Source organism: Gastrolobium bilobum, unplaced genomic scaffold (genome assembly GCF_033153095.1).
Source record: "Gastrolobium bilobum isolate Gb01-03AN ecotype WA unplaced genomic scaffold, APGP_CSIRO_Gbil_v1 utg9844, whole genome shotgun sequence".
NCBI lineage: Eukaryota > Viridiplantae > Streptophyta > Magnoliopsida > Fabales > Fabaceae > Gastrolobium > Gastrolobium bilobum.
This window is the reverse complement of record NW_026897384.1, coordinates 298541-312460: the sequence shown is the minus strand read 5'-3', so window position 1 is coordinate 312460 and position 13920 is coordinate 298541. Positions and strand designations below refer to the sequence as shown.

The 13920-nt window shown below is 35.0% G+C and overlaps 1 protein-coding gene across 1 annotated transcript; it reads right to left on the bottom strand.

Annotated features, from left to right (window-relative positions):
* Positions 1-7905: 7905 nt before the first annotated feature.
* Positions 7906-11335, bottom strand: LOC133306500 (uncharacterized). The gene is made up of 4 exons (XM_061506826.1): positions 10965-11335; positions 10113-10331; positions 9286-10026; positions 7906-8501 (listed from the first exon to the last, which is right to left on the bottom strand). The coding sequence occupies exons 1-4, from the start codon at positions 11172-11174 to the stop codon at positions 8274-8276; spliced, it is 1398 nt and encodes a 465-aa protein (XP_061362810.1). The 5' UTR covers positions 11175-11335; the 3' UTR covers positions 7906-8273.
* Between the last annotated feature and the right edge of the window lie 2585 nt (positions 11336-13920).

Sequence of the window (13920 nt, the reverse complement as noted above, 5' to 3'; positions counted from 1 at the left end):
TCAGCTTTCATAGTGGACGCAGCTATTACAGTCTGCTTTGCACTTTTCCATGATATAGCTCCTTCAGCTAAAAAATACAGGTAACCACATGTAGACTTTCTTGTGTCTACGCATCCTGCAAAATCTGAATCTGTGTATCCAATAACTTCAAGGTTGCTAGACCTTCTATAAGTAAGCATGTGACCTTTAGTTCCTTGCAAATATCTCAGAACTTTCTTTGCAGCTCCAATGATCCATACCGGGATAACTTTAGTATCTACCCAACATCCCAATTGCAAAGCTAATATCTGGTCTCGTACAAGTCTGAGCATACATTAAACTCCTAACTAATGATGCATATGGAATTGCTTCCATTTCTTTTCATTCCAATTCACTTTTAGGACATTGCATGAGACTAACATTGCATGAGACTAAACTTATCTCCTTTCTGAATTGGAACTGAAGATGATGAGCAGTTTTCCATTCTGAATCTCTCTAGAACTTTATTAATATATGCTTTCTGAGACAAACCTAATAGTCCTTGTGATCTATCACGGAATATTTCTGTTCCTATCACATAAGCTGCCTCGCCCATATCTTTCATTTCAAAGTTATTAGAGAGAAACTTCTTTGTCTCAGTTAAAAGACCAAGATCGTTAGTTGCCAGCAAAATATCATCAACATACAGAATCAATAATATAAACTTGCTCCACTGATCTTCAGATATATACATCGATCAATGATGTTTTCTTTAAATCCAAAGGAAACAACAGTATCATTAAATTTAAGATACCATTGTCGTGAAGCTTGTTTAAGTCCGTATATTGACTTCTTAAGTTTGCACACCATGTGCTCTTTACCCTTTTCTATGAACCCCATTGGTTGGTCCATGTACACATCTTCATCTAAATTTCCATTTAGAAAGGCGGTTTTCACATCCATTTGATGTAACTCTAGATCATAATGAGCCACCAATGCCATAATAATTCTTAAAGAATCCTTCTTTGAAACTGGTGAGAAAGTTTCTTTATAGTCAATGCCATCTTTCTGAGTGAATCCATTTGCAAATAGTCTGGCCTTGTAACGTTCGAAGTTACTATGAGAGTCACGTTTGGTCTTAAAGACCCATTTACAACCAACTCTCTTGCACCCTTCTGGTAACTCAACAAGATCCCAGACCTTATTCTGTTCCATAGATTTCAACTCATCTTTCATAGCATCTAACCACTTATCACCATTTTCACCATTCATGGCTTGTGAAAACGTTACTGGATCATCCTGAATACCCATGTCAAATTCAGACTCTTGTAGATATACCACATAATCATTAGAAATAGCAGGTCTCCTTTCTCTTTGAGATCTTCTTAATGCTATTTGTTGTGGTTCTTCTACTATGGGTTCATTCGGTTCATCAACAATGATTTCTTCATGAATAGTGGGATCATTAACTTGTCCTTCATTATTATTGATTGGTTCAATAGCATAAGGAACAATAACTTTACTAGAGCTACAAGGTAATGTAACTTGTACTCTCACTTCATGAATATCCACTTTACGTGGTGTTTCACTCCCACTAACTTCACCATTCTCAATGAACCTTGCATTTCCAGATTCAATAATCCTTGTAGTATGATAAGGACAGTAAAATCTATACCCTTTCGATTTTTCTGGATAACCAATGAAATAACCACTGATTGTCCTTGCATCCAGTTTCTTTTCTTGCGGATTGTAGTATCTAATCTCTGCCTGACAACCCCAAACATGTAGGTGTCTTATACTAGGTTTCCTTCCAGTCCAAAGTTCAAAAGGAGTCTTTGGAACTGACTTACTAGGAACCCTATTCAATAGGTACATGGCAGTTTTTAGAGCATAAGTCCACAATGAAACAGGTAAAGAAGAATTACTTAACATACTACTAACCATATCCAGTAAGGTCCTATTACGCCTTTCTGATACACCATTCTGTTGCGGTGTACCGGGCATTGTGTATTGAGCACAAATACCACGCTTTTCCAGAAATTTAGCAAATGGGCCCGGATGTTGTCCACTTTCATCATACCTTCCATAATATTCACCACCCCTATCAGACCTGACAATCTTCACCTTTCTGTCTAATTGCCTTTCGACTTCATTAATATAAATCTCCAAAGCATTTGCAGCTTGAGACTTATCATGCAACAAATAGACATAACCATAACGTGAATAATCATCAATGAAAGTGATAAAATATTTTTCTTTATTGAAGGCATTAACATCAAACGGACCACATACATCAGTGTGTATAATTTCAAGAAGCTGAGTGCTCCTTGTGGCTCCTTTCTTTGTGTGTTTTGTTTGTTTTACTTTAATACAATCCACACAAACATTCAAATCAGTAAAGTCTAAATCCGGAAGGATTTCATTATTTACCAATCTTTTCATCCTTTCTTTGGAAATATGTCCCAAACGTTTGTGCCACAAGTAAGCGGAACACTCATTAATTAAGGTACGTTTAGTACCAACATTATGATGCAGAGTCATAAGTGTTTCAGCATAAAGATTATCAAGACATAATTTATATAATCCATCACATAAAGTACCATTACCAATCAAATGATTGTGCTTGTACAAACTGAAACTACCACTACCAAATTTAAAAGAGTATCCAGCAACATCAAGTTTGGAAATTGAAACTCAATTCCTAGATATACTAGGGACATACAAAGTTTCACATAAGTCCAAATGATATCCACTGTCGAGAATTAAACGATACGTCCCAACAGCTTCCACCGGAACTTTCACTTTATTGCCCATAAAGACAAACTTTTCATTTGGCCTTGTGGATTTTAGAAGAAGAGGCCTCATTCACTTTAAGGGGTCCTCCTCCTCCTCCTTTCTTCTCATGCATCTTACCTTAATACTTTTCAGCTTCTTGATGCTTTACATAATTGACAGAATGATTTTAATAACATGCTCAATGATTTTAATTTTGCCGCAATGCTTGTCATTTCAATAACATGCTCATGCATAGTACGCGAACCATCAAACTTCATGGTGGTCAGTGTACTCATAAGTGTCCCAACAAGAGACTTCGGTTTGGGAGCGCTCTTCCACAAGTTCATCATTTCGATGGTACTTTCAGTTTGTGGAAGAGCTGACTTAATGCTTTGAGTCATACATGTCACATACTGACATACTTCACAGATTCAACTATACTAACTTCAATGCATAAATTCAACTATACTAACTTCAATGCATATTAATGTTCGCCTTTGGGGATCCATTAACATACAACATTAACTATAATGATGCTATATAAATTTCACATAATTTGGCAATGATGCATACCCCTATCATAATTATTTGTCATCTTTGGATGTCCAAATGTGAGGAAATATGCCAACAATACCAACATCCATGTTCATTTTATAAAACAAATAATCAACCTTTGGGTTGATCCCCAACTGTTCTATAATAATGAACTTCAATATACCATAACTATAATAATTATATCATACTATTCATAGCATCACAGTCATGGTAATTGAAATAAAATTCATAATATTTGAAATTAAAATAACTCTTCAAGATTTGGCCACTTTGGTGACTAACAAATCTATCATAATTTAATTTCCAAAACTTTAATATTTCATAAACAATAATAGGATTAAATTTTCATATTCAATTTTAATCCAACCACATCATATAATCATTCACATTCACGGTTTAGAAGGAAAAAATAAAAATAAAACATTCATACAGTACCCAAAAGCCGATTCAATCAGTAGCTAAAACTATTATGGGTCTTCTTATTATACTTTAATGAAACCCACCGATTGACTTTTAAAATTAATGAGCAACAATACTGTATGCATATATATCGATTATTGACAAGTTGATAATACAAGCCGATTCAATCTCTTTGCATACAGTATGCATTATTTTCAAATACAAACCGAATGGCAATCTTTCCAACTTTGTCCTTTTGTGAATACAAAGTCAATTTGAATTTTTCCTTCAAAATTCACGATTCTTTTCAAAAACAAATGTGGACACAAATGGCAGTGATTCATGAAACCAAATTGAAAACCGAATGGCTATCGAGAAGTACCTTTAAGCATGATGATCGGAAATTTTCAATGATGATCGTGAATTTTATTTTCAAAAACCCTAACTTTTCATGAATCAGAAATTCATTCATAATTATTTATGGAAAAACACAAATTCTTAAACACATGCTCTGATACCACATGTTAGCAATTTTATCAGAAATCAGTAATACATGTTCATCAGTAATCATTCAAGAACATGAAAGAGGATCTTTAGAATTCATGAGTTTCACACAAACATACCTTTGTCCATAATTGCGGAAGATCTTTAACAGTAGAATGCTTTCTCTAAGCCTTAACCCTTTCACCGTTCTTGTACCTTCTTTGATAGGGATAGGATACAACTTTTCTAGGCAGACTCAGAAGGACGTTTGTTTTTTATCAGATACCCTTATTTGAAAACTGACCATATAAACTATTATATAACTGGCCTATCACAGTTATTTCTAATTAACTTCCCTTAATGCGAAACGTCAAAACGTCAAATACCATTAATGCGAAACGTTACCATAATGCAAAACGTTAAAACGTCAATTATCATTAATGCGAAACGTTACCATAATGCAAAACGTTAAAACGTCAATTATCATTAATGCGAAACGTCAATTACCTTAAAGCCTCTTTTATTATTAATCAAACCAATTGACACACATCACACATGAGACACAAATAATTTTACAAAAGTTTGTCATTTCTTCCCAATTTACTTAAAACAGCACAAAGAGAACAACATTTTTCCCTTTGCGATGTATGTCATAGAGCAAAACAGACTCGTCATTCTTTTCCTAAATGTACTAGTCATAGTTTGATTTGAAATGTTTTGAATAACTACATTGTGAAGTTTGGGGGCCTTATAACACATCTTCTCTTTGTGGAGCACACTATTTTTTTTTAACTATCGTTGATGATTATAGCCATATCGTTTGGGGGTATTTAATGGTAAAAAAAAGACTGAAACTTTGAATGCGATAACCAAATTTTTTGCTTTGGTTAATAGATAATGGTACGGAGTTTAGGCACGGGACCTTGCTCGAGATGTACGATGACTTAGGAGTCATTAATACACACCTTAGTAAAATGGCTGTGTGGAACGCAAATACTGACACATTTTGAATGTTGTGCAATCCTTATGTTTGCAAGCCAATCTACCATTTCATTTTTGGGGTGAATGTACACTTACAATCGCGCACTTGATCAACCAAACTCTTACAACAATGTTAAATTGGAAAACTATTAAAGTGGCACTCACTTAACAATTTGTGCTTTTAGATGAGATGATAGTTTAACATGGTATCAAAGTTTGTGGCCACGTTATCACAAATATGATCCCCACCTCCCCCTCATTCTTCTAATAAATATTTAACTAAAATTTCATAGAATATGTAATTCCCCACACTAACAATGGTATATTACACTTATATGGTTTAAGCGGCGAGATTAAAAGCATAAGATACAATTCAAGCACAAGCACAAGCACAAATTAATACAATAAGAGTGTTCATAACATATATAGGTGAAATCTATATACAAGTGGTTGGTGCAAGGCTACCCAATCTTCTTACATACACAAGTTTATAGTCTCAAATATAGACATCACAATATAAGAGAGTATGCATTCTAAAGTGTTAACATGTATAGGTGAAATCTACATACAAGTGGTTGGTGCAAGGCTACCCAATCTTCTAGATGCAGAGACCAAATACTTATTCAAAAATTTGAAGATCCTTTTACAGTTAAAATTCCCACTTTACATTCGTACCAACATACTTGTAATCATCTTTAGGGTCTAGGAAAAATCATAGAATATCACATAAAAAGAAAATCTTCACAATTCAACCATGATAGTGAACTACTAGTATGCAAGCACGTAAACTTTGTATCATATCACAAAATTTACAAGTAAGAATAGGACCATGCACATATTTTTAAGTACAAAACCAAATTTAGTTAACGAACAAAGACAAAGGTTTTTCTCTAAACTTACTCTTAAAAGGAAGGGTAAAATTACAGCAAGTCCACTCAAATCTCCCCTTCAATCTCTTACTTCTCCCTTACAAGTTGAAATAACCTGATTAGAGCTAATTCTTATCATCACTTTGGTCCTAACTCCTAACCGAAGCTTGAGTTCAGAGTTTAAGTTCTAAGTTTTTTTTAAATACTTTTAAGCCAAATTTAATTTTAGTGTTTAAGCCGACCTACGAATATTTGAACTGGATCCGGTTCCGATTGCAGATCAAACAATCAATTTTTATTTTTATTTTTATTTTTTTGGGTTGGATGAGCTGGATCTCTTAAACCCTCTACTATGACACTATTTCTAGATGGGCTATTAACCTTTTTCATGGGCTAAATATTTGACACAATGTCCCTGCCACCATGTGCAACTGGGTAAGTAGCATATATATTCAGCTACAAAAACAATTGGGCGATGTTTATATTAACATACTTGTCTAACTGAATAAACCCACAATTTTTTTAATTTTAAATTATTTTAAGGTTGTATCAATTTTAATTATGATAAAAAAATTTCTATCAAGCTCAGAAGAAATAATATTTTAAAGTCACAAGAGATAATTATTTAAGGGAAATGTACTTCTCTTTTCAATGGAAAAGATATTTTATGCAGCAATCAATTTTTACTATGTATCCTCAAGGGTATATTGTGAAAATATTAAAATTGTAAAAAAAAATTTCTCTTCAAAAGTTGTCTGTTAATGTGAAGAGAGAAAAAATAATAATTTTCATATTTTTATTATGTACTAGCAGAGAAACATAATAAAAATCGGTTGTTGCAGAAATTTCTTCTCCATTAAAAAGAGAAAATTTGAACCCATGATTTAATTATCTAATGTAAGAGGAAAAACAACAAATCATTATTGTTATATTATTATTATATTGGATAATATATTTTACATATAACAGGTATCTCATGCACAATTAATAAATGAAATTCACTAGAAAAAAAAAATGAATCTTAAGTATTTTTTTTATATGTATAAGATATATATTTCCATAGACATTACATTTTAAATAATTTACTCGTACCCAACATGGTTTTCATTATTGTCGGCACTGGGCAAGATACTGGTAAGGCCACGAGACTCCCACTCCCAGTGCCGTACGTTGTCAACTTCACACATATCACACACCACTGTGGCACTGTCAGGTTAAATTTTCAAAGCAGTTTTGATAACTATTGCCTTTGACTGTCATTATTTCTCTTGATTCGCAACACTTCCAAATTTTGAACATTGATTTCAGAACCGCTTTGGAGTTTGGACACCGCCCTTGAGACAGCATGTTACCTATAAGTATAACTCTGTAAGCGTGGGATTTGAATCCTCTGTAAGCGTGACCATACTCTACAACTAATGATTTACGCATCTTCACCGCAACATCAAAAACTGCGAAGCATTTAGTAGCCCCCACTTAACTTCTAATAAATATTTTAGGTGAAAATTTTCAATTTTTTTTATCACTCCTTAAAATCCAATAAATCACGGAAAATATTATATTTATAATTTTTTTATTTACAAATTATGTGATATCTTATCAAGATGACACTGACATAATATAATAGTATAATTTATAAGTTTATAAATTTTTTTTTTTATCAATATAGCCCATCCTCATAAATCATATATAAAATTATCATCACTTAAGTGCATATGTGCATTATCCTACTTTAAACTCAATAAAATTATATATAAAATTTATTAAAATAATTTTTACCCAACGACATGAACTTATAAGTGAGATGATTATTTAATATCTTACTTACTGTAAAAAGTACCTGTAAGTAGTACGGAAAATAATTTCAATATTCAAAATAGTACCGAACATTTGGTGCACTGAAACAAAAGCATCTCTTAGAATTTATCAGGAACATATAGCTGTTACAAATTAGATATGTGCCATACATAATCAAAGCACTCTCTATCGCCCATGAAACCCCTAGTATTATACAAAAGTGGCCAAAACTGAAAGAATGATATATAATCAAAGTAATATGATAGCATGATATATATACACACATCTTGAGGAGATAATAGGTATCTACACTCAAAATGCCATCATCAAGGAACATTTTGAGTACCTATCCATCTTTCCAAGGCCAATAAAAATTTAGGCAAATGGATCAGAACAATCATAGAACTCATGATCACTTCCAATGAAGTTTGTTCCAGTGGTTCTGTAAAGTTGACATCAAAGCAATCCAAGTTTTGTTAGAAACTTCTTTACCGTTTCACGGCCCCATTGGATGTCATTTTGGAAGAGGTTACCATCAACTGGTTGGGAGTTTGGCCTTTCTTCCATTGCCGGGTCTAAATCACACTGCTCCTCATATTCATTGTCATGCAACTCTGGTTCATTATTGATTGTTGCATTTATCTCTTGGGGTGCGCCATCATTGGATTCTTGCTCCTTATTGAACTGAACATTTTCAGTTTAAGCACATGAAAAATAACATTAAAGAGATATTAATACTGGCATCAACCATTTAAAAGCTGCATCAGCTTAAAGAATACAAAATCATACAATGCCTTAAAGAGTGATAAAAATTGTCCATCACTGGTGATGCCCTACATTTATCAGAAATTTATTGCAAAATACGCATCAGATACTTGTAGTCAATGGTAAAGAATGCATATTTACAAAGAGGGGAAACTTGCTATATGGGATTCTTGGTAAGTTTTGTAACACGTTCCCCCCTGACTTGAGAGGGTAGGACTGAAGGTTGATTCAATACAACCTTACGGCTGCTCCAAGGCTTTCCCTCTAACCGGTTTCAGACTCTTAAAATAACTTTTAAGTGATATTATTGGCTTGTGTTATTCAACAACCAAAAAGTCATAGTAAAGTTTTTCATAATGATAGCTTGGCTATTTGGTTGTTACCCATAATTGTTAGAGCACTTCATTAATGATTAAAATACGTATAATTAATGATACCAATTAAATTGGAGACTTTTGTTCTGTCCTTCCCTTTTTGGCCTTTAGATGCTCTAGTTATACAAATGAGAAACAAGCTAATGCCCAATGATATGGACAAAATTTCACTTCATTGATAACATAGATGATGATACAAATGAAACAGCTCAAGTGGATTGCAAACCCCAAGCTCAAAACAACTTGTGCTTTTAAAGAAAGAGAATCAAGCTATTCTCTGCCAAGGATAGGTGTGTACAAGAAAAGAAGGGGACTCATCAAGCGGTTACCTCTGGGATATTCTGATCCTTAGTTTCAAAAGCTCCAATTGAAGTATCCACAGTAGTCCTTTCTTCAACTTCACCTGGACCTGCTTGTTCAGTTGGCACAGTTGGTGGTATTAAGCCAGGAACAAGAACTGGACCTCCTTCAAAATCTAATAAGCTTCCGTCCAGAATTGTCCTTTCCTGATTCTTGAGTGGTGCAGCATTTCCATTGTGTCCAAGATCATGTATAATATCAACATTTCTGAGACTATCTGCAGATTCTTCACACTGATGAATCATACTCCTTTCATTCTCTTGGTGACTTGTACTCTTGATGAGATCCTCTGAGGAACCTATATTTTCTGCAACAATAGGCATTGACTTCTCCATTGAGGAAGTAACACTATCACCAGTGATTTGTTGCAGGACTGGTTCAGCAAGTGGTTTCTCCTCTGAATTAGTTTGGATATCTTCAATGCCTGATAATTCAGATACATCAGACTCCAATCCCTCTTGAGGGTTATCCAAAATTTCATCAAAAGTTGACACTTCTGAGTCAACTTGGGGTTCTTCATTTGATAGAGCAAGTGGATCTTCCTCTATTATTTTCTGAAGTTCAGCATTCTCCCAATCCTCACAAACAGTTATTCTATTCACAGTTTCCCAAGTGTTAATTATTCGATCTGAGCCTGGTTGCCAAATAATATCACCTCCTTTTCCTTTCAGTATGAACTTGAATTGGATTGACTTTCCAGTAGGCATATCCTGTTTACATAATGAAAAGCATAAATAGCATTTATAAAAGTTTACCATCAATCAATTTTTTCATATTTTGAAAAGATTCTACTCACCAGTTCAACAGTCCATATATGTCCATCTGACCAGGTCATTGGTAATGCATCCAAAGGGTCCCATGAACCAAGCTTAGGATCATCTCCAACTATTAGAAACTGCTCGCCAAAGTTACAGATTTTTTGTAACTGAAATGCTACACGAACAAACTTTGATTCATCTGCATCACTTGTTTGTTCACTTTGTTGAGCTTGAGGCTCTTCAGTTTCCAAGTCCACCTGCAATGTTTTATGCAGACCAAGACAGTCTCTCATCAAATATGCCACAATCTTATATGTAATCAATTTATTTAATGCATATACAACAATCATGTAAAACTTTTATAACAAACTTCTCCATAGAGCGGAATAATAATAAAAAAAAACACAACAAAACAAAACAAAAGCTAAAGGTTGTTGAAGTGGTTAAATCCAAAAAACAAAACAAAAATTTTATTGAAAAGGGAGAAAAGAAATGTTGTTGGAGTGGTATCAATCATTTGAAGAATTACTCATTCTCACGAAAGGGAGACAAAAAAAGTGATAAGGGAATCTGAACCAAGAAGTATAGAAGTAAAGTGCAAGAGTCTGCCGCAAGTTTAGAAAAGGGAGAATTTTTCACAGTATAAAATGAAACCAAAAGGTGAGAGAAAACTGGGCAAGCTCAACTTTTTGATCTGTTAGACTAGAAATTTCAGAAAAAATTTCAAAAAGAGAAGCAAAATCCTATATTTTGTATTGTTTTCCATCATTTCCCCCACCAAAGTAAGGCAGTGGAAAGAGTTAAAACACACAAACAAGATATTCCAAACAGGACACATCATTAAAGCAAAGAAAACAAAAGTGGGAAAGCAAGCAGAGAAAGAAACATACCTGGGATTTTGGTGGCAAAGCATGAACTGGGTAAATACCGTTGTTTTGGACTAGTTTCAGGAGCCAAAAGTTGCAGCCTTTTTTGTCATATCTAGAACGCAGTGAGAAACAAAATTCGGGTCTATCAGAAACATGAACAGCATCTCTGGGAGAAGAAGACCTTAGTCTCTCAACAATGGCCTTAGAACAAGAGCTTGTGAGTGCTTGCATCACTTCAACAAAGTGAAGTTTGATATGCAACACAGCAAGTTTCTTGGGAGAGACACAGTAGTTTGGTTTCTTTCTTCTAATCAGCTTTTGTTGGTTAGGGTATGAAAATGCAGCAGAATCTATCCATTGAGAGGTGAGGTGTGATCATTTTATATTGTACCTAGGACCAAAGATGTTTACAGTAGGAAAGTATACACCCGCAATAAAATAAAAAGGATAATGGTTCTAATTTGCACGTGTCTGGTGGACATGAGTTACCAGTAACTTCTCTCGTTGGCTTTATGCTTGTGTAGAATTTATTGAAATTAAGGGGGTGTATTACATCAGGATTTTAAAAGATTTTTTTGAGATAAATTTTTTTTATAGATTTTAAAAGATATTTTAAAATTGAAGAGACTTTAAAGATTTTTTTAAAAGACTTTTTTTACAATCAAGATTTCATAAGATTAGATTGTAAAGGATTTTAATAGAATTTATAGGATTTGAAAGGACAATATGAATTTATAAAATTTTAAAAACCATATCAATTTTTAACTAACAATCAAAATTACAAGAGTCCAATACAAAAGTGAAAGGTTATACTTACAACCTATTTTTGTTTATAACATTTTACAACCATACCTTAACCGTTTATTTCCGTCAATCAACGGTTATCATTCATTGCAAATTAAATATTAATTAATGAGTTTGATAGAAATCAACGGTTAAGATATGGTTGTAAAAGGTTGTAAACAAAAATAGGTTAAAAGTATAATCTTCCCCATAAAAAAATAACAAAGAAAGGCAATGAAATTAATAAAAAAAAATAAAACCTAATATAATTTTCTCAATCAGTAAAACATAATATAACTTTTAACAAACATTCAAAATTACTAAACAATAGCTTTTCACATATCTAATGGATTGAAAATTATATTCTTCATTTGTGTTATGGACCCGTGTAAGGGGCTCATTAAGTGACAGGCCCAACAAGGGGCTATCTAGGATATAAATATAATGTAATCACGGATAGATATCCATCAAAGATACTAATCCTAATACGACAACGTAGCAAGCAGGCCTGAGCTCTTATCAGAGGCAACAAAGGCCCATCCACACTACCCACAGGTAACCTTTATAAATACAAGGTAAACCCTAAAGGTACGTTACGCTCTCTCTCTCTCTTACTGTTATGTTGTCACTGTGCGCGCACACACACCCTATTGGCTAACGCCGTTAATAGTATTCTGTGCACAATGATCTGCTTGACTCAAGGGTATCTCTCCCATAGATACCTTGGAGAGGGCACTAGATCCAAGAGTAACATATCAGCCTATTGGGCTGGACATCTCTGTCCCAAGGACAGAACATTGGCGTCGTCTGTGGGGAATTCCTGAATTTGGAGTTTGATATTCCCACAAATCTGACTAAGGATGGTAATCCACACAAGGAGCAGTAGCCAGCAGCCACCCCAAAACCAAAATCAACCACTGGATCCAGTTCTGGAAGAGGTGAACCAGCCTCAAAATGATGTGTACTATGATCATGTCCATATCAGCGAGGATGTATCAGATACGGCCTCCACTCCAGCGCCCTGCAACCGAGTTACGGCTCTAATTCTGAACAACCCAACCAACATCCTGGGGAGTTGGCTGCTCACGTTGCCCAGTCTGTCGATCCTGACTCTCGACTGGCTCAAAATGCGTTTGCTGCAATTTTGCAGAGAATGACATAAATGGAGGATCGTAATAATCTCCAGTGGCAGCAAGACTTCCAAAGAATACAGGAAGAGAATACCAGGAGAATGCGAGACTTGGAACAACGTTTAATGGGGGTGACTGGACCAGGGGCGAGAGGAACCGAAGGCCAGGATACCAATGGCCGGGAAGGAAATCGTAACTCAAATCACCAAAATCGGATCACTGAGGTGGAAAACCAAGAAAGGCCTAATCCGGTGAGCATGGTGAATCTGAACTAGGAGAACCTGACAATGGGTGACCAGAATGCTGTTGCGCAGGCCCTAACTCAAAATGCTTCAATAGATGCAAATGGCAGAGGCACCGGGATGGAATCCACCCCAATCAGAATGCACAGATCATTAGAGGACTCGTGGAACCTGGTGCTTACAGAAGAAAATATAGCATGAGACAGTATAATAACAGTCCCTTCACTGAGGAGATTTTGAATGCTCCCTTCCCAGAAGATTTTGATTCGGCGCGATTGTCGAAATATGATGGAAGTTGTAACACCCCGTTCTAGAACCGGATTGTTATCATTGCGTACGGCATTAAGCGCAGTTACAATCACATTGGTTCAATTAGAAAATCGGATAAATTTTTCATTTTTAAACAAGCCGGATTTAAATAACCAAGTGCGTGATCATAACTATATATACTTCGCGGAATAGTGGGACTAAACTCAATATGATATTCACATTCTACTTGACAATACGTCGTTAGATGTCTTCATCACTTTAATTATCAAATTAATTCTAAACTCCTTTTATGATTCCCATCTTCTACTATGTTATAGTATTTTTCATTAGATACGCGTGGGTTCAAACCGCGCTCAAATCGGAGCACCGTAGCCAAAGTTATGCATTTTCTAAGAAAAGGGTGCGAAACCTCCAGAACCCTCGCGCCCGTAGCGTGAGATCCACGCCCAGAGCGTGGGAAAACAGAAAGTTGACGCCCCAAGCATGGGAGTGGCGCCTCAAGCGTGGATGCTACTGTCTGATCTCGTAATTTGGCGCCCCAAGCGTGAATCT

Coding starts and splice junctions, on each gene's coding strand:
- LOC133306500 (XM_061506826.1), bottom strand. CDS start 11,174: ATGCAAGCACTCACAAGCTCTTGTTCTAAGGCCATTGTTGAGAGACTA. Junction 10,027..10,112: donor ATATATGGACTGTTGAACTG/GTGAGTAGAATC, acceptor TTATGTAAACAG/GATATGCCTACTGGAAAGTC. Junction 8,502..9,285: donor AGGATCAGAATATCCCAGAG/GTAACCGCTTGA, acceptor GAAAATGTTCAG/TTCAATAAGGAGCAAGAATC.